The sequence below is a fragment of the Rhinopithecus roxellana genome, chromosome 11 (assembly GCF_007565055.1).
Source record: "Rhinopithecus roxellana isolate Shanxi Qingling chromosome 11, ASM756505v1, whole genome shotgun sequence".
Taxonomy (NCBI): domain Eukaryota; kingdom Metazoa; phylum Chordata; class Mammalia; order Primates; family Cercopithecidae; genus Rhinopithecus; species Rhinopithecus roxellana.
In genome coordinates this window covers 71,700,374-71,725,617 of record NC_044559.1, presented here as the reverse complement: position 1 = coordinate 71,725,617, position 25,244 = coordinate 71,700,374, and the positions used below count along the sequence as shown (strand labels likewise).

At 38.9% G+C, this 25,244-nt stretch overlaps 1 protein-coding gene across 5 annotated transcripts in view; it reads left to right on the top strand.

Moving 5' to 3' along the window:
• The window catches only part of FAM13C (family with sequence similarity 13 member C), a 142,023-nt gene that overhangs the window by 50,199 nt on the left and 66,580 nt on the right, over positions 1 to 25,244 (top strand). For all 5 annotated transcript variants that reach the window (XM_030941264.1, XM_010367049.1, XM_030941262.1 and 2 more), the window contains one exon: positions 14,013 to 14,131. In XM_030941264.1, coding sequence (XP_030797124.1) covers positions 14,013 to 14,131 — 119 coding nt within the window. The remainder of the gene's footprint in view (positions 1 to 14,012; positions 14,132 to 25,244) is intronic.

Below are 25,244 nucleotides of genomic sequence, written 5' to 3'. Positions count from 1 at the left end.
TCCTTAGCATGCACTGGTAAGAGCACTGCCTCTGTTGTCATTCTTTTCATTCTTGAATCTCAGTGAAGCACCTAAGGTTAACAATCTGAAAAATGAGGATAATATGACCCACCTATAAGGTTGTTTGAAAGATTAAATGAGATAATCCTTTTAAAGTATTTATTGTAATACGTAGTACATAGTAAAAGCTCAATAAATGTTAGAATGTTAGCTATTAGTATGGTTATTGTATCCTAATACATTATGACAATAGTGAGAGTGAAAATGAAAAGTTCGGGCTGGGCGCGGTGTCTCATTCCTGTAATCCCAGCACTTTGGGAGGCTGAGGTGGGTGGATTACCTGAGGTCAGAAATTCAAGACCAGCCTGGCCAATGTGGTGAAACCCCATCTCTACTAAAAATACAAAAATTAGCCAGGCATAGTGGCAGGTGTCTGTAATCCCACCTACTCGGGAGACCAAGGCAGGATAATTGCTTGAACCCAGGAGGTGGAGGTTGCAATGAGTGGCGATCATACCATTGCACTCCAGCCTGGGTGACAACAGTGAAACGCCATCTCAAAAAAAAAAAAAAAAAAAAAAAAAAGAAAAGAAAAGAAAAAAAAAAAAAAGAAAGAAAATGAAAAGTTCCTATCCTCTCTGGAAAAGACTGATTGTTCTGTGGCCACAGTGACCAGTAACCATCAGAATGTGTTTTGTACCTGTTTAACTGGGTCAATAACAACTTGCTTTGGCAATCATTTGTGCTTCTGTGAGCTAGCCAGTCACTTGCTTCTGAAAGCTAGCCAACAACACACAGAGTTGTAAAGCCAGACAATTGGCAACAGCTAAACTCTAGTGCACATGCCCAGGCAAGTCAGCCAGTAAGCAACATTCTCATTCCAGCTTTACTTACGCAGCTAAAGGTCAGCTAACGCCTAAACATTCCAGCTTCTGGAAGTCTGCTAGGGCCTGCACTCTAAGGGTCTCCAAGCCCTAGAGAAGATCAACTCTCTGCTTTGCTCAGGGAGAATGCCTCTGAAAGTGCAGTTCTTCCTGGCTTTAGCAAGCAATGAATTCAGTTTTTTGTTCAGATATTGGGTAGGGACCTCTTTCTTCAATGATAGAATTACATGTAAAGTGCTAAAAGATCACAAAAAAAGAGGGCTATATGGAAAAGTTCACAAAGAGACGATTCTTGGCCCAAGTTGTAAAATGGGAGTTATTTGAGTAGAGAAAATTCCAGGAGGAGGGAGGTTTTCTAAGCTGAGGGAACACACTGTGAATGAAGACATGAGTGATTGTGGAACTCAAGAGCTGCCACCTAATTTGTCATCCGTGAACTGTAGGATGTGGAAAGGATGGGGTGAGGGAAGCTTGACAGGAAGTTTGTAGAGGTTGGATTGTAAGGGCCTTGGATTCCATCCTAATGAGTTTTCTTATTCTGGTGCTTTGCAAACGTTTTTCTATTTCTAAGTTCTAACAGCTGAGGAGACTGAACTTTTACCATAAGAGGGAGTTTCTTTGAAATCTCCCTATAGAGAATATTTGTCATTCTGTTTTGGCTGCCAAGCATCTGAACTCTGTTCTTGTGCTTGGAGAATTTCCCACTGGAGGGAGAAAAGCAGAATGCTTTATTCACTATAAAAGCTGAAAAGGCCACTATTTGTTTTTCCAGCCTCCCTTTCAGCTAGTGCATGGACACAACTGGGGTGATACAAGTCAGAAGTACACACCCTAGTCTTGGTTTGAGATGAGAAGCCGAGAAGGCAGCTCTAGGAGTGAAAGTGAATGCAGCAAGAAATGAGATCTGAGCTGTGAGCAGTGGTCATAGTGGTGGTTCCCATTGTTGAGTGCATGGTGTGAACATTGCATGCTGCAGAATTGACCTCTTTTCATCCATCCTAAGATTCACATATTTTCAACACTTTAATATCACTGAAGTCAGGATGCTCGTTATAATCAATGTTGTATAGAAGCTGATAAGCAGCATTATTATTATTTTTTTCTTAAAAAAAAAAAAAAAAAAAAAAACCAATGATCCTAGGGTCAGTGTCATTGAAGATTTAGAATGCTTAGTGTGGCAGAAGAGTCCATGTTGGATTATTTTTGAGAACAATTTTACTGTGCTCTTGGCCTAGTAGTCCCTTGTCTGGTTTTCCAACCATTTAAGTTATTCTGTAAGCTTCCAAATAAATTCATCCTTTGGTTAAGTTACTTAGAGTTTGTTTCTGTTGTTTGAAGCTAAGAACTCTGACTGGTATATGCTTGTCATCTTAAGAAGTCTTGAGCATGCTGTAGTTTATTAAAATATCTACTTTGATTCAAAAAAGCTTTTCTCTCTAAATCGTCACTTAAGTTTGATGTCCCAGGATACTATGAGTTACGCTAATAACTCATTCAAAAATATTTATTGAGTCTCTCCATGTGAGATTACAGAGAATGGGTTCTATGAGAGAATGGCCTTCATGGAGCTTTCATTGTATTGTGTATCTGGTGGGCTTGCATCCCCCTGCAGAGCATCTTGCCATTCCTATCCTCTGTGGACTTAGCCCCAGGTTGAGAAGCTCAATGCAGGCCATAGAATGCTGATAGACACTTGAATTTAGGGAAGTGATGTTATTGCATCTGTTGTTAGGGACTGGTCCTTTCTTCCGTTATTCTCAACATCATTCACCTGGTGAAATCTTGTCTGCCTCCAGGGATTTCCTGCATCTTGAAGCTATATGGAAATTAGTTTGAGGAGTAGCACTGGTAGGGGGTGGGGTAGCCTTTGGGTTAGAGACATGGGATATCTATTGACCAAGCTGCAAATGCCTTTGAGTTCAATGTTCTAGGTATCAAGCTTTTCCTTTATTCCAGATATATGCTAGGTATCCAAATTAAAGTCGTCCTCAAAGTGAATGGTGCTAAAAGTAATATTTGGGTCTCATAGGTCCTTAGGTTTTTCCAAAGTCCACATAAAAACTTGCCATGTGTTACCTTTACGTAGAATATTCAATTCAGTCCGAATGTATTGTCTGATCTTATTGCATAGAAGGAAGCATGCTTTCTAAAGGGAGATCACCTCTGGGGGAATATATTCTACTTGTGGCTGAAGAGTCTGATAAAATACTTAAAGAGATAAACAGCCCTAATGACCGTTAGTTGAGAAATGAGACATAGAAGCTATTTGAGCAGCCTTTGATAAAATGAAAGTTGATCGCTGTAGAGTTGGTCCTGCTTTATGCTAACATTGTAGCTGGAGACCTTTTAAGAGGAGCTAATATTTTGTACTTTTGTGGAACCTGATTCCCCAAATCTAGCACCTTGGGTATTGCTGAGGGTATACTGGAGTGTTACTGTTTACCTAATATTAAAGTCTTGACATCTTTGAATTACTATTAAAATGCAAGTGAATCCTAGGCATTCACAAGATACCACTATTTTCAAAATGTTTCTTCTCTTTAGATATCTTAGAATAATTTTCTTGTCAGGATTTGCTTTATTATAGTTGTTAATTTGTTTTTAGTTTGAGATAGCACTGTACATAATATTCCGTTTCCTCCTTATTTTTATCCCAGTTTTTAAAAGTTTCTTAAATCGGTTTGCATGAAAGTGAAATCCATGTCAGCATTTCTGGTTTCTGAGACAATACTGTTTTCCTTCCTCATTCCCCCACCATCTTTTGACTCTCTCAAAAGAAAAAAAAAAAAAAAAAAAACCAAACAAACAAAATACAGAACCATGCATTCATTGTAAGATGGGAGAGCTCTGACGTTTCCACAATGTCTTTAAAAGGGGAATGTTGGAATGACATGATTCTCCTTTGTTAACTGGTCCACATTTTGTGAGAACAGTTGTGCTTGCTCTAAAATTCTCAATGACTGTTTCAGCAGAAGGAAAGGCAGAGATGTCCCTTGTTGATACAAGAATATAAGGAGAGCCTAGTGTTGAAAGCTGTGGCATTAGTGCAACAGCTTTAGTAGCTGAAGTAATATTTGTGATGGTAATTTTGGATTTTTCTCATGACTGCTTTGGAAATAGAAGAATAATTTGATTCTTGCTAAACTAAATAAAACAAGGGAGCTTGCAAAATGAAACATTGAGGGATATTTGAAAGCAAAGAATAACAGACACAGTTTAATAATTTCAGAAAATAACATGGTAGAGATTCTGTATCAACAGGTTGTTTGCCTTCTCAGCCCCCCAAAAAGGAATAAAAGGTAGGCTTTTCCCAGGAAGGTAGTACTGTCTTTTAAGTAAGAGAGTTTTCATTTTTTTATTGTTTTTTGAGACGGAGTCTTGCTCTGTCACCCAGGCTGGAGTGCAGTGGCGTGATTTCGGCTCACTGCAACCTCCCTCTCACAGGTTCAGGTGATTCTTCTGCCTCTGCCTCCTCAGTAGCTGGGACTACAGGCAGTGCCACCATGCCCTGTTGATTTTTTTGTATTTTTAGTAGAGACAGGATTTCACCATGTTGGCCAGCTGGTCTCAAACTCCTGACCTCAGGTGATCCATACACCTTGGTCTCTCAAAGTGCAAGTAAGAGGCATTTAAGGGATCTTAAACCTCAACTCAGAGGGAGATGATTTAAATTAGACATATTTTCTTAATTCATATTAAAATCACAGAAATTAAAGCCTCGCATGGTAACGTATGCCTGTAGTCCTGGCTGTTTTGGAGGCTGAGACGGGAGGATCACTTGAGCCCAGCAGTTGGAGAGTCCAGCCTGGGCAACATAGTAAGACCTTGTCTCTTACCAAAAAAAAAAGAAAGAAAGAAAGAAAAGAAAAGAAAAAGTGACAACAGCAACAAAAATCTCCCCAGAAATTAACATTTCCTTTTAAAAATCGTAGTAACCCTTTGAAGTCTAAATAATTCACTAGCTTCTATACTAGACCTGAGAGGCCATGTGGCTGAGAAGTGAGGACAGACTTGACAAAGGGGCTTTCTTATCATACCTCTGCTCTGTGCATAGGACTAAGTTCTAGTAGAAAGGCTTAAGCTTGTGGTGCCATATTTATAGGTGCTGACTCACTGCTCCAGTTGTTCCATTTAACCATGATTTTTGATTTCTTGGTTTGAAAATTGTATTCCTTTATTAAAGTTTAACACAAGTAGAACATAAGGAACAGTGGCACCTATTTTAAAGAACATCATTTATAACATCTCAAGACAGAAGTCATACTATTGAGTGTACTTTTACTAATATTTAATGTTTCTTTTGTTGTCTTACCCTGGTTTTCCTTATGGAGTTAAAATTCGTTAGCATTTTGTTGCAATATGAAACAAGTGGGTCAGGCAGTGAGCTTTCTTCTTGAAGATTCCATGACAACCCACTCTGCATTTTCTTCCTATTTCTCTTTCTTGGTCTTCTCTGCAGTATCCTTTCCATCTGCCTGTCCTTTGAATGTTTTAAAATTAAATATTCTTATTTTAAATTATAAAAGCAACACACACTCATTAAATAATTCAAGCAATTAAGTAACATCAATTATATCCCACGTAAAAACCATAACTGCACAGTAATAATACACACACACACACACATACACAAACATATTGATCTACCCCTCCACCTCTCTGTGGGTTCTTACTATATATACGTTATTTTGCAGCTTGAGTTTTGATGTAAAAATATACCATCAGTGCTGTAAATATTGGCATTCCTCAGGGTTTTCTCCCAAGATTTTTCCTCCATCTCTGCCTACTCTGAATTGTGTTACCTGACTTGTGGTTTTGGTCACCCTCCTGATCATTCTCAAATATGTATTGCCAGCCCTAGTCTGTCTCTAAGATTCCAGCTCCTCTATTTATCATTGCCTACTTAGATGCTGCATGGGTTCCCCATACCCAACTCTCCCTGAATACTGTTTCTCTTCCTGTGTCCATTTGAGGGAGCAGCAATAGCATTCACCCCATTTTCCCACATTGAGATTTGGCATTACCATCTGTCCTTCTTTTTCATTCAACCACATTCTGTCAATCACCAGGCCTATTTTTTCTATCTTTTTAGTATCTTTTTAGCTAATTTGTTATTCTCCATACTGCCTACCACCTCTGTCATCCAAGTGACAGTCATCTCTTGCTTGGGATGCTCTAACTTTCTAACTATCCTTCTTTCTTTGATTCCTCCTCTTCACCTTCTAATCCATTTGCCACACAAGCCCAAGGTGATTTCTTCCAGTGCAAATCTGAACATGCCTTACTTATAATATTCAGTGGCTTGCCATTGCCAATGGAATAAAGCCCAAACTCTTCAAGACTAGTAGTCTTCATACTTAGAGGTTTCACATGATCTGGCTTCTGCCTGTGCTTCGCCTGCCTGGTTGTTCACCATCCCCACCTTTGATTGTCACTCTAAACATAGTCACTCATCCAGAGTTCCTTGAACATTCCATGCTCTCACTTACACATGTTTGCCTTGATACATTCTGCCTCCCCCTCATGCTATTTCTTCCAGTTGACGTTCATTTATCCTTTAGGCTACTTCAGTGATACTTCTCCCAAGAGCTAGGCTTGGTGTCATTCCTATATATTCTCAAAGCATCTCACACGTCGTCCTTATCCTGTTGTAGCATTGATCGTACTATACTGCAATTGCCTGTTTATAGTTTGTGTCTTGCCACCTCTTCCATCCCCCACCACCATTGCCACTACTAACTTGACTGTGAGCTCCCTGAGGGCAGGAACTAGGAAGAGCACAAAATGTAGCCCCTGAGAGGGACCAAATATTTGATGAATGAATGTCATCAGAAAACCAAGATCCCATAAAGCTGCAGAGATGACCAGTTTCTGAATCCTAGGAGTTACAATGGTCAAGTCTAGTGCCATGAAGGAGTGAAGCAATGTGATCATAATCAGAAACTATTTGCCTTTTGCTTTCCTTCATGCTTTATGCTGTTTGGAGCCTTCTGTAGTCTTAGCAATGTGTTGTAACTGGAGAGTTGGAGACCTGTGCAAGGCCTGACTCCTCAGTGGGGCAGGAGGAGAAATGCAAGGATTCCTAGAGAGGGAAAGCTAGATTTTGGTTAGCTGATTGTCAAAACACTCAAGGCAACTATCTCATGTCTCACAACTGGTAAATCCTGCCTCCCTGCCTTCAATCTCAAGCTCATTAGAGAGAAGACTAGGTTTTTATGAATCTCCCTCACTTCAGAGTCCCTGTGTCCTTTAACCCACATGCTAGAGAGGAGAAAAAACAAATACTACTGAAAACCCACGTGCCTCATGACTCTGTTTTCTACTCTTTTGTATATTCCATTGATTTTACACTTGAATACCACCCACCCCAGCTGTTACATTTTAACTGTGACTGTATTCACACTGACTTGCATGGGATACTTCTCAGTTCTATAGTAAGTATATATAGTAACGTATAATGGAAAGAACTATGGATTTGGGTTTAGGAGATTGGGGTTAGGAACTGGGTGCTCTAGCTCAGTCATATGATCTGGTGTGGTCCTATTTTATATAATTTTGAATGAAGTATTGAATATAAAGTATTAAATCACCTTTAAGGCAAACAACTTGAATTAATGCAATTCCTCCTAAATCGATCAAGAACTATGTAATATCAAAGCTGTTTGGGCCTATTGAATTATAAGCTGTATTGATTTTATTGAAATATTTCCACATTAGCTGATGAATGGAAATACCCAATAACTGCTGTCATGAGAATATAGTCTTAAAATACACAAATGTCAGTCAGACTTTGCAAGGTCTTCAGAAAGGCACCTCATGTATAAAAGGCAATCTTTCTGGCCTACGTAAGTCATCTGCCTTTTCTTCACTTCATTTTCTCACTGGGGAAAACTGGGGGACTAAAACTTACTTCCCAGTAAATGAGAAAATGTACATAGAAGGTGCCTAGTTTAGTACCTGGTACAGAACAAGCACTCAGCGAATGTTATCAGATTTGGAAAGTATATATGATAGACAGCATAATTGAATGTCTGTTTTCTACTAGAAATTCTTACAACAAAGCAGTAAACTGGGTAATATATATTATAGCTTAAAAAATTAGAATCAGGCCGGGCACAGTTGCTCACGACTGTTATCCCAGCACTTTGGAGGCTGAAGCAGGTGGATCACCTGAGGTCAGGAATTTGAGACCAGCCGCCAACCTGGTGAAAACTCATCTCTACTAAAAATATAAAAATTAGCTGGGCATGGTAACAGGTGCCTGTAATCCCAGCTACTTGGGAGGCTGAGGCAGGAGAATCACTTCAATTTGGGAGGCAGAGGTTGCAGTGAGTCGAGATCATGCCATTGTGCCCCAGCCTGGGTGACAGAGAGAGACTCGGGAAGGAGAACATCACACACTGGGGCCTATCATGGGGAGGGGGGAGGGGGAAGGGATTGCATTGGGAGTTATACCTGATATAAATGATGAATTGATGCGTGCTGACGAGTTGAAGGGTGCAGCACACCAACATGGCACAAGTATACATATGTAACAAACCAGCACGTTATGCACATGTACCCTAGAACTTAAAGTATAATAAAAAAAAAAAAAGAAAAAAAAAAAGAAAAAAATAGAATCAGAGGACATCTTACTTCATGGATATGTGTGGATTTTGAGCCTATGACTGCCTTTTCCCATGATTTATTTTATTTCTTTGTTGAAATAATGAGTAAGATGGCCAGAAATAAGTTTTAAAAATAGATCTGAAGAAACTGTTCTCTTAGTTCCCTATTTCTTAAAAGGGCCAGAAAATTTTAAATAATAGACACACATTTTTGAAAGGACATTTAAGTCAACTCATACAGAACCTCTTTACCCTACTTATGACATGAATGTAATAGTCCAATAGTTTCTTTTATCAGGGTATAAATGTCTTTAAAATTCTCCAATTATTCAGAAGGACATCAAGTTACTTTCACAGACATGTGAAGGTTAAGAAAAAAGGGACTCTTGGGTGATGTAGGATAGGGTAGATTTACACTTTCTCTTGTTCACCTTAAGAACTGAAAATACAAGATTTTCCAAACTATAGTGCTATCAGATATATTAATCATGTCTTAATTGGAGCTTTGGGGAAGTCCTTGCTCTCATAAATACAAGGCATTATTAACAATAAAGTGATTAGTCTACAGAACCATTTAATTTAAAATTTAATCCACAGTTGAAGAAAATAAAGTTTTATGAATTTGGGGACAGAATGAACATAGAGAAAACCTCAAGTATGAGAAGATGAAGATTTGGTGTTCCGATTGACTACATCTTGGAGGGAAGATTTACAGGATGTATACATCCTTGAGGCCCAAAGTTACCTTTCTGACTTTCAGACAGAGAAGATGGACAAGATCTGGATTAGAATGGAAAATTGTTCCGTTTTGTTTTTCTTTATGGCCATGAATTTGTACAAATGGAGGAATTTGGAAGGACCTGAAGCAATGGCCTTGCCATTTGATCAAAACTAGATGATCCCAAGTCCTACAAGAGTCAGCTGAACTCACTAAAATTGCAATGAGAACAAAATATCGTATTTCCCCGTTCTGGTTTAGAGGCAGCTAATTTTTCCTTAAGTAAGTTTGGGTTTTGAGCCTCTTGAGTTAATAGCTTTCTTTTTGCTATCATGCACACTCTGCTAGCCTCAGCACCTGGATCAGATAAATAGCCTAAATAATGCTTGTTTCATGGACAGCTTTCTTATGAACTATCTCAGAATGTAGTCAATTTGATGGTCCCTGCATTTGGCAGAGAACCAACAAATCACCCCACTGAGGTGGACTTGGGACATACTAGGGGTGAGGCGGAGGGTAGATGAAGATGGCTGGGAACAGGAAAAGATGTGGGATGCCTTTCCTTCCAGGTGCCCATCTGGGCTACACTTGGCCAGACGGCAGGACGACCAAGCATGGGGCAGAGGATTTTGGCTTCTTCTCTCATTCCCCTTGGTCAGCTTGGATCTGACTATTTGACAGACACATTAACACAGAAGTAAAAAGTTAGAATCTGCTCTCTTACCCTTTAGTCTGTGTCAAACAGTAGATTTTAAGGTTCTTTGGGGGCAAGAATGTCTTATTCACTTCTCTATAACCCTCTCAACTATCAAAATGCTTGGTATATAGTAGTGATTTTTTTAGAAAAAAATATATCTTAGTTATTTCAGAATACATACCCTCCTTTAATGTTCTAGAATTTTTGAGCTGAATGTTACAGTCGATTCTAAACAGAGTGATGAAGCTTAAATGGGCAAAGGTAATCAAATGTGTTCTTTATTTCCTTTCTTGATGTTGTCACCTTTTTTGGAGGTGGGGGATCTTTTACAAATACGTTATTTACTCTAAGGACTTTCTTTGGTAGCCCTAGTTAATGTTCACCAGATGGTGGAGTCCAACTGGAACAGAGAAACGGGCTTACCAAGGAAGTAAGCCTTGGCCTCTCATGAATCTGGTTAAATCTCTTATAGAGGCAGATACATTTGATTGAGTACTACTATTCTTGTTTTGTACTCTTTCCTTTATAACTTTATGAATAAATGACAGCTGGCAGCACAAGACCTTTGAAAGCTGCTGTTCTTTTTTTTTTTTTTTTTTTTTTTTTTTTAAGAAGGAGTCTCGCTCTGTCACCCAGGCTGGAGTGCAGTGGCCAGATCTCAGCTCACTGCAAACTCCGCCTCCCGGGTTTACGCCATTCTCCTGCCTCAGCCTCCTGAGTAGCTGGGACTACAGGCCCCCGCCACCTCGCCCGGCTAGTTTTTTGTATTTTTTTAGTAGAGACGGGGTTCCACTGTGTTAGCCAGGATGGTCTCGATCTCCTGACCTCGTGATCCGCCCGCCTCGGCCTCCCAAAGTGCTGGGATTACAGGCTTGAGCCACCGCGCCCGGCCTGAAAGCTACTGTTCTATTAATTCAATAAGATGATATCCCCATTTCTTCTGTCTTCTTTCTTTAAGAGAAACTATGAAATTATGTTTTAAAGCTGGTGCAACTAAGACTTGGGTTTTCCTTGCCTTTTCCCTGTGAGGTACTTGTGTCAGGACTTCTTGTGTCGTTACATGCCAGGCTGTCCTGGGGATGCTCTGTAGTTCCTTAATGCCAATGCACACATCTGTTCAGAATTTCACCTTTCTCATTTTTGAACATTTCTTAAAATTGATGGATGCATTGAATGTGACATTTTTTCCCCTAAAAGACTGTTATGTAATCAAACCAATGATGGCTTATAATTGATGGTATCTTAGAATAGAGGAAAGGTAATGTGTTTTAGTTATCTATTGTTGCATAACAAATAACCACAAAACTTAAAATAGCAATAATCATATATTATCTTTCATGGCTTCTGTGGGTCAGGAACTCACCTAGGGCACACTAGGGAGGTCTGTGTCTGCTTCAGGCTGTCTGGGGTATCAGCTGGAAGACTTAAAGCCTAGAAATTAGAAGCATCTGAAGGTTCATTGATTCCCATGTGAACTTTGCTGGGGCTATTGGCCCACAAGTGGTCATCCCATAAGGAGATAATGGAGTGGAAGGAACTAAACTAAAAATCTTTATTCCTTTTCTTATGAGTGAAATATTTTCCAAGATCATAATGATCTCTGGAAGGAAGAATAAATTCGGTATTTTCTAAGAAAGGCTGTACTTGGGTTTCTGATCTGAGCGGGGCTTGTAGATCCGAACTTTGAAACACGATCTAACTTTTGGCATTGGGAAGGGCAGCCTGTTATGACAATCACACATACATGTCACATCAGAGCCTGTTCCATCCATCAGCATTCAGGATGATTTGTATCAGACTTCTTATTTAGTCTTCCTCAACTCTCCCTACCATCTTGAGGTTTGAAATTCTTGGTGGGGAAAAGAAACACAGGTGACAGTGACACCCTTTTCCCCATTTGAATTAGGAACTTGATAGTCATCTGTGTCCAAATACTCCTTATCTTTCCATTTTAGAGAAGAGTTCTTCTCTTGCAATCCTTTGAGATTTCTGATCTAAGCATATTAAAGAGGCACTTTCTCTAAAGTTCTTGTTATTCATATCTAAGATACATCCTAGATCCAAGGGAATCCAACAGTGTTTGGCCTCTCTAACCCTTCTCAACTTTTGAAGGTTCAAATAGTTAGATAAAATACTATTTTTGAAAAAAAAATCAAACACTACTCTTTCCTAAAAGGTTAAAGTTTTAATAAAATGGACATTTTTGGTTTAAACCTTTTAGAGTTCAGAGGGGCCATTTCTTAAGGCCTACATCAATTGAGGTTTCTAAATATAATGTTTAAAGTAATATTGCCATTAGTATAGAAATGTGAAATAAGCATTCCACCACAAAAATAGGTTTTCTTTTGCTAAACTCATTTGGGTTAATTCTACAAGGATTACCTGAGCACTAGGTTCAGAATATTGAGCTTTAAGAAAATGTTTGTAAAAGCAATATTGTTATCAGTAGTAGTTCATATCTGCTGTGTGCCTCCAATTGGCAGGCACTTGTGAAATTCATGGTATTATTCTCATTTTGCAGAAGAGGAAACTGAGCCCAGATAACTTATGTAATTTGGCCAAGGTCATACACTAAGCAAGTAGCAAGCAGAACTCTGTCTCACATGAAAACCATTGTGTGGGGGAATTTGACCAGTATTTGGGTAGCTATAGAATTTTTCTCAAGCGACTACTAAGTCTAGGGGACAAGTGTATACTAATGGAAACTTTTCATGTGGAGTATCTTCTTACCTGAAGCTGGAGGCTTCAAAGAATTAAAGAGAAGATCTTGATAGGGCTAATGCTTTCCTTTCCCACAACTCTGCATGACTGTTCCTACTTTACCCCTTTCATATGAAGGCATTCATATAATTTTGTTGTAGAGGCTTGTGATGATGACTTCTTGGCAAAAAGCCTCACCATGTTGTTCTAGTGTGCTGGAAGCATGATTTCTAAGACACCTGACGCATTGACACTTGTACTGACTTCAACCCACACCCTTAATAGAGGAGCTGGGTCTCTATTGTGACCATAATATATTGCACCAGAAGACCCAAATTCACTGCATTGCTTGAATAATTTGCCTGTATAATGGTACCCATCTGGAGCTACTGAATTCCTCACAGATTTCGTTTTAGTATCTCATATATTAGGTTAAAGAAGGACTGTTTTATTCTAAAGAAAGTTTTTCAGTTAGAGGTTTGACCTGGCTCAAAGATGATAGTAGTGAAACTGTTGGATATATATAAATCTTTCATTTTTGGTATGTATGCATGTCTTTGTATTGAATCCAGATTAGTTTTGGTTTTGGTGTGTTTATTCTATAGATTGTTTAGCACTCTGAAATTTTTCTAAGTTAATGAACAATTGCATCATGGATAACCCACACTGTGGTTTCTTTAGATGCAGTGTAGCCAATGGCAATAGTGTGTGTGTATGAGGGGGTATGTATGAGTGTGTGTATGATAGTGTGTGGCAGGATGAGGGAAGAGATATCAAGGACTCTTGAGATCTGCAATTTATAAAAATGATTTGTTCTTTAGTTTTCAGATTAACTTAAATTTTTCTCTTATTATAGAAATAATGTTTATTGTAGAAAACTTAGAAAATACATATGGGCTCCCAAAAATAAATAAACATGACATCTCAGAGTTAGTCACAGTTAAGATTTTGGTTCAGCTTATTCCAATCTCATGTGTGTGTGTGGGGTGTGTGTTTGTGTGTGTGTGTTACTATGTGTGAACATTCATACGTATGTTTATTCTTGCATAAATAAGCCTATACTATAAATATTCTTCTATGAATTATCTTTTCAGATGTATCCATTCATTCAATATTCTTCCATGACATCATTTTTAATGTCTGTACAATTCTTATTATATGGCTATGCCATATCTTTTGGACATTAGATTTATTATTATTATTTTCTTTATTCTGTTTTCTTGCAGCAACACTGATAGAAGCTTTTAAAATTTTGGACCACTGAATTGGCTCTCTTCCCACACTACAATCATCAGACTGTGTTATGCATTGCTGCTTCCCTGCCCTGAGACCCACTTCTGGCATAATAATGCGATGGAACTCATTGCTGTTGACAGCTCATCTACTTTTGCTGTTTCTTCCTGCAGGAGACAGAGCATGTGGTATCCAGCCAGTCAGAGGGTCAGGTGAGAGCAGGAACACCAGCTCATGAGAGTCCACAAAACAATGCCTTCAGGTGCCAAGAAACAGTGCAACTTCAACCAAGGTGGGCCCTTTGTTGTCAGAAGCTATTCTGTGCTTGTGGTTCCTTTCTCAGAAATGCCAACTGTGTGCTTGCCAACCCCACACAAGAGGCGAGACTTTCTGACTTTTGTTGGCATTCCTTATAGTCAGAAAAGCTGCTTAAAGGGGCCTAGAAGGAGAATCGTTGAGTGAGTTTAAGATAAATGTAAATGACCTACTTTCTCTGGCTTCCATTTGAAAGTAATCTGCCTTAAGTCTCAGGGGGAAGTGGAGACAGGTTCAGCCCTTGAAGAGAAATGCTGATTTCATCCATTCTTATTCTTTATTCTATGCTAGAGGGAGTTAGCTTTTCCTTTGTGATAGTGATAAATTTGTGATGACCATGTAGGCACCACACCAACTGATTTTTACATAGTCTCTCATATAGCCTTCTCTACTTTCTCATAAAGCTGTGTACTCATAGTCTGAAAGATATTAAGGCACTTGCCTACTGTTGAACAAGTGAAAAAGACTGAGCCAGAATTTGAACCCACAAATGTCTGATTGCAGCACGGCAGGTGCAGATTCTGTGCTGACCCAAGTGTCTTCCAGTGACCTTAACCCTGACATAGCCCCAGGATGGCCTCTCTAGCCTGCTAGACCTGCTGGAGACAGCCCTGGATCCAGGGCAAGGATGTGGGTGGAAATCAGCCTGCAGAAAGGTTGGCATGACATTCTGATGGGAGCCTGGCATTGCAGCTGTCTATGGAAAGTCTCTTCTGGAAATAAACAGAAGAAAGAATTCAACCGCTAGTTGTGTCAGCTGTCTTTGTAGGATCTTGTGTACAGTGTAATCATAGCCCTCACTCAGTGGAAAGGGAGGGCTGTGTTTCTGAGCCTGACCTTTAGAATTGTTTTTCTAAGGCAGCACAGTCTAAATCAACAACTACAGAGAAGACTGGCTATGCTATGCAGTTGTACTTTTAAATATCCAATATACCAAATTTAAAGATTGGAGGGGACCTCAATATAATATTCCCTATCCCGGTGGATTCATGGCCATCTTTCATAACCCTCTTCACAAGCTGACTTCTTTTATGTGTTTATTCTTACCTGACCTCAGGTAATACCTGTTGGATTCAGCCTTGTAATTTCTCCACTAATCAAGACATTCTGCCTCCTATTTGAGGTATTATTGTAAGAAAGCTATTTTTTGGCTACTGGAATCAATTTAGTCAGTGACCCTCCAGCCTGATGACTGTCTCCCTCAGGAAGAAAAAAGTCAACTATTATTCCAATGCATATTTCAAAATAGTATAAAAGCAAAACAATGCAAATAAAAACCCAAAGTCATTCATGCTTGTGTATGGAATGTATGGTGGTCCTGTAGGGGTAGATATTTAACAGAGACCAACAGGGGAAAATGGTATTAGCAATTAACCTTCTCAAAGATGCCAGATGTTCAGTAAACTTAAAACCATTGTGTATCCCATGTTGTATTTCTCTTCCTCTGCCCCTTAGCAAACCTTCATAGGATCCTAAATATCTTGTCTTTTTCTCCTCCCTGTCTCCCATATTTCATGTCCCACTTTCACAGAATTGAGCTTTCTGACCTAGCAACATTCCAGACTGTTCTGTGCACCGCTGTCAGCAATCGCAGGATCTGGTGCTAAGTCACATATCAGGAGTGCTGTGAGGGTAGTTATGTCTAGTGCTGTTAGTTAAGTAACCTTTAAACTACAATTATTTATCACAACCATGGTGACATCACCAAGGGACATTCTAATGGAACTTTAAAAAAATCCATCTGAGAATATTACAGGGATTGTGAAATTTGATGAACTGGTGAAATGAGATCCGAGGCTAAAAACAACTTTTAATCAGGTAGCTCACATTCCTGATAACATTCCTCTTCTGTTTTAAGCCAGCATCTGGCCAGGTTTGGGTATATCATGCCAAATAGAATCTTGATAGAGACATGATACTGTAATGGGACACTCCAGACCTAGGTCTGGTTCAGAGTGAAGGAATAAGCCAGGCTAAGTCTCAGCAGGTATAAAATGCCATCTTCTTTGGGGCAGTGGGTTGGGGGAGAATGCTGTTAACATAATGAACACTGTAAAAAAAGGAAGAAAGATCTCTCTGTAGCAAGAAGCCACCTTACTCCTTGGGGTCACACATCATTTGGGTGAGATTCAAATGAGTAGTCAGTCTTCAGAAAATGAATCAATCTTCATGGAGGTGAGATTTTGGAGCGGATTGAGGTCATGAGGTGGGCATTGATCTTTCCACGAATGCCAAATAGTTTCATACCTACAGCTCTCAGAGTTCTCATGTTGTATATTGGGCTCTTTTGAGCACAAGGATCCTTTATGTATTTATGAAGATGAGATTCAGGAAGGTCTATGAACGTGTTTGCCCATGTTTCTGTGTATATATACCTTATTATTGCTACTGTAATAACTGACCGTGGCTTTAAGCACAAATTTATTATCTAATAGTTCTGTAGGATAGAAGTTCAACATATGTCTCCCTGGGCAAAAAATAGAAATAAAAATAAATAAATAAAAAGGTGTGGGCAGGGCTCCATTCCTTTCTAGAGGCTCTAGGGAAGAATCTATCAATTTCCATGCCTTTTCCAGTTTCCAGAGGCTGCCCACATTCCATGGCTTATTGTCCCTTCCTCCATTTGCAAGCCACCAACATTGCATTTCTCTGATCATTCTTCCATAGTCACATCTCCCTCTGATCATGGCTGGGAAACATTTTTTGATTTTAAGGATTCATGTGAATAGGTTGGGCTCACTCAGATAATTTCCCTATCTCAAGGTTCTTAATTACATTTTCACAGTCCTTTCTGTCACATAAGGTGAGGTGGCAGAGGAGGGACAAGGATAAAGACATGGACATGTTTGGGGAGCTATTATTCTGTCCACTACATGTATGTTTATTTTTTTCTAGTGAAAATCTCTAAAACATTTATCAGACTCTCATATGGCACATATAACCCCAGAAAATATTTAGAACCCCTGTCCTAATGTCTGTCTACCTCCAAGTTTGAAAACACATGACTCCAGAGAAGATTCAGAACAGTTAAATGAAGGTTAGCCTAAAGCTGCCTCGTTACATATTTTAAGTTCAGCCTAAAGGTTTTTCTGTACATCGTGAACTATAACCTAAATGGAGTTGTATACAGACTGTAGCCTACTCTTGTGCCAATCACCAAGTTGTGGCCAAAGGTGGCCAGCTGTTCAAATAAGGCAAACGCTGAGTTGTAATGAATCCAGCTGTTTCTGCACCTCACTTGTGTTTTCTATATGTCACTTTCCTTTCTCTGTCCATAACTCTTCTTCCACCATGTGGCTGCGCTGGAATCTCTGAGCCTACTCTGGCTGGGAAGGCTGCCTGATTCGTGAATTTTCTTTGCTCAATTAAACTCTTTTAAATTTAATTCAGCTAAAGTTTTTCTTTTAACAGAACCCTTGTCCTAATGTCTTTCTACTTCCAGGCTGGCTTGTTCTTCTGATTTCCCTTAACAGAGCCAGTCTCAGATACAGTTAAAGCCACTTCCATCTTCTTTCACTGCACCCTTCCTCCCATTTGCCATGCCCTGCCCTTCCCTATATTATATTCCTTGGCCTTACAGTGCCACACATTAGAGGACACAAATTTGGTGTCCTACAGGTGTATCTGGTGTGGAGACATATTTGACTTGTACAAAATTAAACAATTTTGAATCAACATTTTAAAATCAAAAGTTTTTACAGATTTTTGGCTTTCTTTGGAAGAATCTGAAGGTAGGATAACCCAGGGCCTACATTCCTCCAAGGCAACAACTAGCTGGAGCTGAGGAGTAGCTTTCATTTTTTTTCACAATTCCTACCCAGCTCTCCTCATTTATTTATGCTCTTTGCTGAGCTTCTATAGGCATTTGATTTATAATGCCTGCTTCAATCCTTTTCTTCCTGGCAACTGCTGCTCTTTGGGACTCTGTAGTTCCCTGGAGATGAGTCCTCCAGCAAGAAAATGTCTTATCATATGGCGATGGCTGATATTGTCTTAATGCCGTCTTTTCCCCAGATGACATGTTTTCATTTGAATATGGACTTTCAGAGCATAAGTGGAAGGGCTGGGTTATTATACTACTGTGGCATACTCCTCAATACCTGGTATTTTCAAAACATGTAAAATTAAAGAACTGTGGTTACTTAGAGCTGGAAGAAACCTTAGTAATCATTTAATACAACTCTTATTTTCTTCTTTGACACCGAGTGAGGCCGTGATTTGCTCAAGTTCTCTCTCCCCTTGATAATAGAACCAAGATTAGTACCATCAATCTGTATTGAGTTGCTATTTAATGAATATGCATTAGTTTGACTGATTTTTAGAGCTAAAGCCAGTGCCAATCCTGTAAACCCTCAGATATGACAAAGGGAAATTTATGAATGTAAGAGAATATTAATGCAGTTGGAGATTTCTTACTAAGCTAAGTAAATTTACTTTTGAGAATGATTAACTCACTTATATTTAAAATATTGTATTAAAATTTATGACGACATTAAACCTTTAATGTTGTTAAAGACCTTGTCTGTATAAACAGGAGCTATTCTGTAGCATTGTCTTACTGTTAATTAGGTTGGTGGTTACATTGTGAGCTCCAGTTCGTTGGCCTCTTCTTCCGGATTCCCACGTTAGAGGAGGCTGAAGATCCTTAGCAAGGATAATGGCCTTGGATGGCCTCCACTATTTTTTGACATTCCAGATGAAAGAGAAAGCTGGAGGCTTTGTTGCTTTATAGAAAGAGGAAGTTTTGTTGGCAACAACTTTTCTATGGGGGATAAATCCTTTCATCTTTTGTTTTTGAGATAGATAATGTGTGTGTGTATGTGTGTGTGTGTGTGTGTGTGTGTTTGAATAGCTAATTGTTTCTTATTTAAATGTTTTTCATAGAAGTAAGCAGAGTCATAATGAGTTCTGCTAAACAGAGAAAGAATGAGTAAGAGAATGAGCACTGAGATTTTTCATATTAATAATACAAAAGACATATCTCCCTTCTTGAACTGTACCTGATCTCTGCATATTTCTAGGATGTTCTTCTCCTCCCTCATTAGTGTCCTCCTACGGTTTTGTTTTGTTTCTTTTTAAAAGGAGAGCAGGGATGAGGTAGATATAAAAAAAATAGCTTGTCTTTACAGTGCTTTGAGACTCCCTGGTATACAGTTGGATAATGAGTGAGTATTGACCTAGCTCACGTTGACTATCCCACATAGAAAGGGAGCCAGATAGGAGGGCTCTCCTTCACTGCCCACACATACTGCCTCCCTCCGTGGACACAGAAACAACCTGGTGGAAGGAAAGAATTTTCAAACGAAGAGATCCAGGGTCTTACCTCACATCGATCAGGTGACCATGGTCATTTCACTCAAATTTCTGGGCCCCCTCCTCTAACATAAGGAATTTGGGTCAAATGATTTCTAGAGCTTCTTCTGGCTCTAACATTGAAAATGCTCAACACTCTAGATATTTAAAAGATTAGACATGGGAAGACTTTAGCTTAAGAATACAAGCTCCTGAAGATGCAGATGAAAATATTTCCCCCTCCCCTGCTGTAGAGCACAAAAATCCCACACCCAGTCCATAAACTGCTGATTGAAAAAAGAGCCCACACTTGATTATTTTGGAAATGAAATCCTTCTTTTTTGTTGTTTTTTAAAGGAGACTACCCTTGGTCATTTGATAAATTGTTAGCACCTTCACTAATAATTTGGCCTAAGGATAAAAGGGAAACTTAGAGACATTCTCTCATTCAAAATGCTACTACTACCACTGCTACTAATAATAAAATAAGTGAAACATTGGAAAATATAGAAAATCGCAAGGATGTAAAAATGACTTATCTTACCTCCCAGATATAACTGCTATTACCACTGTAGTGCACATTCTTATATTGTTGCTATTGTTTTAATGTTGTCATAAAGAGAAATTGTGTATGAAAGGGGCTTCTGGATGCACTGGGCTTTAAATCTGCTAGGAGCACTATTTACTTCAAGCAAGTCCTAGAGTAGAAAGTTAGGCAAGAATGCATTATGATTATACAATAATCGTGTATAGCAGTGTGCTTTTCTACATAAGACCAGTAAGATGAGTAATAGAGTAGTTGGTTAATTATCATGAGATTGGTGAGTTCATTTATGGCTAAATTGAACAATTTAATTTTTCATAACAAATATTCTAACATACAATTTCTATAAGAAACATGTTTACAAGCTTTAGTATCATTATAGCCCTTTGTTAGAAATCGTATTTCAAGGAGACCGAACAGGAAACTTTGTCCTTAACATCTGAACATCTTGGAAAGTTTCTTGGCTTAACATAAAATAGATTTAAGAGAAATTTCAATAATGATTATAGGAGACAGAGAATGTATAAATTTAAACCTAATTTAGAACTTTGACCAGCTGGTTAAGTGTTCAGTATTCCTGAGGCCACTAGAATGGGGCTAATCTTGAACTTACTCTTCATCTTCCCAGTGAAGCCATGGCTACTCCCATATTTCTGTTATAGTTATTTGTCAATGAGGTTATTCTTTTTCAAGCTTTACATTAAGTACTACAGACACACACATACACACACACATTATGTATAGTGACATACACATACACACAGAGCTCCTACTCAACCCTCCATATGTTTTTTTCTTATATTCTTAATGCTAGATTAAAACATTTTTGGGATTAGAGAGATAGATAGATGTATATATACATACACACATATATATCTCTCTCTAAGAATATATTATATATAATTACATTGCTTTATGTTACATTATAATATACATTGCTATATATTACATTATGTTATACATAATTATATTACATTGCTATGTAACTTGTTTATCCTGCTTAATATTATATTTTCCATATCATAAAATACACTATAACATATGTAATGGCTGTAAAATATAGTCATGTACCACATAATAACATTTCAGTTAATAGTGGACATGTATAATAGTGGTCCTGTAAGATTAAAAGACCATATTTTTACTATACCTTTGTATGTTTAGATATGCAAATACCGCTGTATTACAGTTGCCTACAGTCTTCAGTACAGTAACATGCTGTAGAGGTTTACAGCCTAGAAACATTAGGCTATACCATATAGCCTAGGTGTGTAGTAGGCTATACCATCTAGGTTTCTGTAAGGATACTCTGTGATGTTTGCATGACAATGAAATAGCCTAAGGATGCATTTCTCAAAATATATCCCCATCACTAAGGGATACATGACTCTATTTCCTTTTACGGATATACCATCATTTATTTAATGAAATCCAAAGTATTTGATATTGTAGTTACTTATAGGATTTATATTTGTATTTATTGCTGTAGTAAACATCTTAAGAACAATATCTTTGTGTGTATCCATTATAGTTTTCTCGGTTTGTGCTTAAAAGTCAAAGTTGTCTAGGCATAGGATTTGGAGTAGCTAACTGAAATGAAACTTAAGATATAAATTTTTAGCCAGGCACACTGAGATTACAGTTCATGCTTGTAATCTCAGCACTTTGCGAGGCTGAGGCGGGCAGATCACTTGAGGTCAGGAGTTTGAGACCAGCCTGGCCAACATGGTGAAACCCCATCTGTACTAAAAATAAAATACAAAAGTTACCTGGGCATGGCAGCACACATCTGTAATCCCAGCTACTTGGGAGACTGAGGCATGAGATTCACTTGAACCTGGGAGGCAGAGATTGCAGTGAGCTGAGATCACGCCATTGTACTCCAGCCTGGATGACAGAGCAAGACTTTGTCTCAGAAAAAAAAAAAAAAAAAAAAAAAGATATACAATTTTCAGTTATCTGATCATGGAAGAAGATAGGGATATAATAGACAACTAGTAACTTTGAGAGATAAAAGATAAAAGTCATGTGGGTGGATTTCTGTATGTGTTGGAATCATAGGATGGTGGCTCTGGGTGGAATGTTGGAGACAATCCAGTTTAATCGCTTCCCCCTTCCTTGTGTATTCACTAGATATTTCTGTTTCATCCACTAGCCTTCATGGTTTTCTAGTTCACATTGTGCTAAGGGCAAAGTACTTCTGGCTTTAACATTCCCAGAGGACATTTGAAAGTCATGTGGGGGATGGAAAAATTCTTTGTTGTGTGGGATGCCTCATTCATGTCAGGGACTCTGACACCTTTGGCTCTAGCCCACAGAATGCCAGTAGACAACTCCAGCTTCAGTAATAATCACAAATAGCCCCCAGGTTTTCTACGTGGCCCCTAGGGGACATATCATCACCCTGTAAAAACACAAAAACAAAAAAAACCCACTAAATTTCATGATAGATACATTATCTAAAGTCATGTTTTATGTGAGTCTTTATTAACATGGGGACATGATCTATTTATAGGTGGAAAAAAGCAATTACATAACAGTATCACAAGATGTTCCTATTTTTGCTTAATATATAATTATTTACAGAAACATATACTAGCAAGATATAAATCCGTATTTTGGTGGTGGTAATTTTGAGGGGAGATGAATTACAGGTGATTAAAAAGATATTTTTTGTGCTTTTCCTTTCCAGGTTTTCCCCACTAGCGATCCCCTAGTAAGTTTGTAACTGGCAGAAAGTGATAAGTTTATGTTATTTGCAAGACAAATAATAGTACCTACTATTTCTCTGGCTTTATTTATTTAGTAATGATTGAATCTTACTTTGAGACAGACATGACTGTTAGGAGAATATTAGGAGAGAACAGATTTATTTTTTATTTTTGTTAACTGGGAAAACTTAAAATGAATTTTCAGTGACACTTGTGGCCTTTGTGGTTTAGGTCACTTGGGATCAGAAACCAAATACTACAGATGATTTTATAGGTTTAAATAATGTTTAAAACCATAATTTGTATCATAGGTGCCTCTTTTCTTCAGCGTTTGCCACAGTAGAAAGTCTCTTCTTATACTCTTGAGCAGCATGCCAAGCCTCTCAGGGGTCCAGTAGCACAGAATTCTTACCAAGAGCACTCCAATGACCCTGCAGATGCAGGGACAAGGGAAATATCAAGACCCGTTTAAGTGGGGGTGAGGTCCAAGGGGAGAAAGATTGAGAAGGGGTAGATGCAGGAATAAGCCAGCTGTCGAAGTCTTCTTAGTGCCTTAAGTTTAGTACCAACACAAGAAAACAGTTTTGGCCAAACCTAGATTATTTAATAAATCGAAAAACACATAAGAGAGCCCCTGGGAAGGGCCTAGGAAATATGCAAGATACTGTAGTGTAAAGAGGAAAGGCATTGGCAGTATGCAGACCTGGATGCTAGTTCCAGCTTTGCTGCTTCCTTGGACAGATTTCCTAACCTCTCTGGGCTTTGATTTCTTCAGATGTGTGATGGAAATGAAAATATCTACTTCCCAGAGCTACTGTTGCAAGGATTAAACGAGACACTGCATGTTCAGCTTCATTCAGGGTCTGTCCCACAGCAGGGGCTCAGAAGATTAATGTTGTTGCTCCATAAGAGAGGAGATCCTTCCTCCATGAAGGTTTTTGCTTAGCTCCACGGTACTGATCTATGGCTTGCCAACACATCCATCTTGCTGCTAGTGTTCTCTCTTCTCTCCTCCATTTATCTAAATTTTAATCTCATCTCAGAGCCCAGCTCACTCCCAGATTTCATGCACCTTATCCTTTCTCAATAGCCCATGTTGATCTCTGTAGTTAGAACATGATCAGTGTAACTAGACACATGGGTACTATTGTTCAAAGAGTTTGGTTTATCTCTTCAAATAGGATATATATCTATTTTCTGTAATTCTTTTGAATGTGCAGTTTTCAGCACAGTGCTGAACTCATAGGTTCAGTAGTTTAGTAAAGTTTCTGCTTATTAATTCTTAGGTAGGCAATCCCATGGAATTCTGGTTTGCCCTCCATAATATCATGCCTCTCTTGGCCATATTTCATTATGGTCCTTTATATACCTGGCCCTTCACAAGCTCTAGTTTGCTTTTGTGTACACTGGCTGTGCTTCTTGTGCTTCCATATCCATCCTTCACAGAGCCCAGATTACCTTCATAGATCTGTTTTTCTGCACATCTTTAAGCTAGACCTTAGCTTCTCTCTAGTTGAACCAAAAACTATGCATACCTTGGACCAGTTGGTTTCCCAATTCAATCTCAACTGAATTGCCAGTTGAGATTCCAGTGATTTGGACTCTCTTGCTCAACTTGGACATGTGATTCAGACAATTTCAAAAAGGTTTTTAAAGGGATTGTACATGGCAAAGTGGTCCTAGTCGACCATGAATAGTCGTGGTTGGAAAAGTGCAGATCAAGAAAGTAGTCCTTTTCAATGTGTAATTACTGCCAACCTTGCTGATCTTGCTCGTGTGAAACAAAGGAGACCCAGGCTATTGCATGACAAGCAGTTGTTTCTTGGTAATGTGGTTGGTATTCTCTGCAAACAATGGAAACTAACTGTGTTTGATTCAGGCAAAGAAAGGGATCTAAATTAAGGCTATTGGTTAGCTTAAAAAATTGAATTAAGGGCAAATATGCTTTGGGAAGGGTAAGAACCAGGCCTAGTCCATGGATTTCTGGATTCACAATGACAGGGACATGTTTCTCTGAGGTGTTATCACTGGATGATCCCATGCTAATACAACAGCTTTTCATTCCTGCTCAAGTTTTGACTTCAGGGAGAAGGAACTAACTGGCCTAGTTCAGGCCATATGTTTACCCTTGCTTGTAGAATTGTGGAGAGCTAGTTTCCCAAGGGAAAGGGAGTTTGGTGTCAGAAGAAGTGGATTGGAGATGAAAAATGCTGAACAGATGAATTCAGTATAGTGTTGGGTGACTTGGGGGCATGGGAAGAACCTGGAGCTGTTGGAGGAAGAGAACTGAGAACCAATTTTACGGGTCAGAAAGGCTTGGTGTGGCTTGCCAAACTTAAGTGAGTCAAAGGCATGGAGAGACCAGGGCTCCTCCAACTTGCCTCCCTGATCATTAACTCACCCTTGCCCCTCAGACCCACACTGATTCAGGTTCTTTTCATCTTGTGCTAAGTCGCATCAGCAAAGACAATTAAAGCTGGAGTGTACTGAACTGCAGAGAAAATGTGCCAGATGATGTCAGAAAGGTTGGTGGTGGACACACT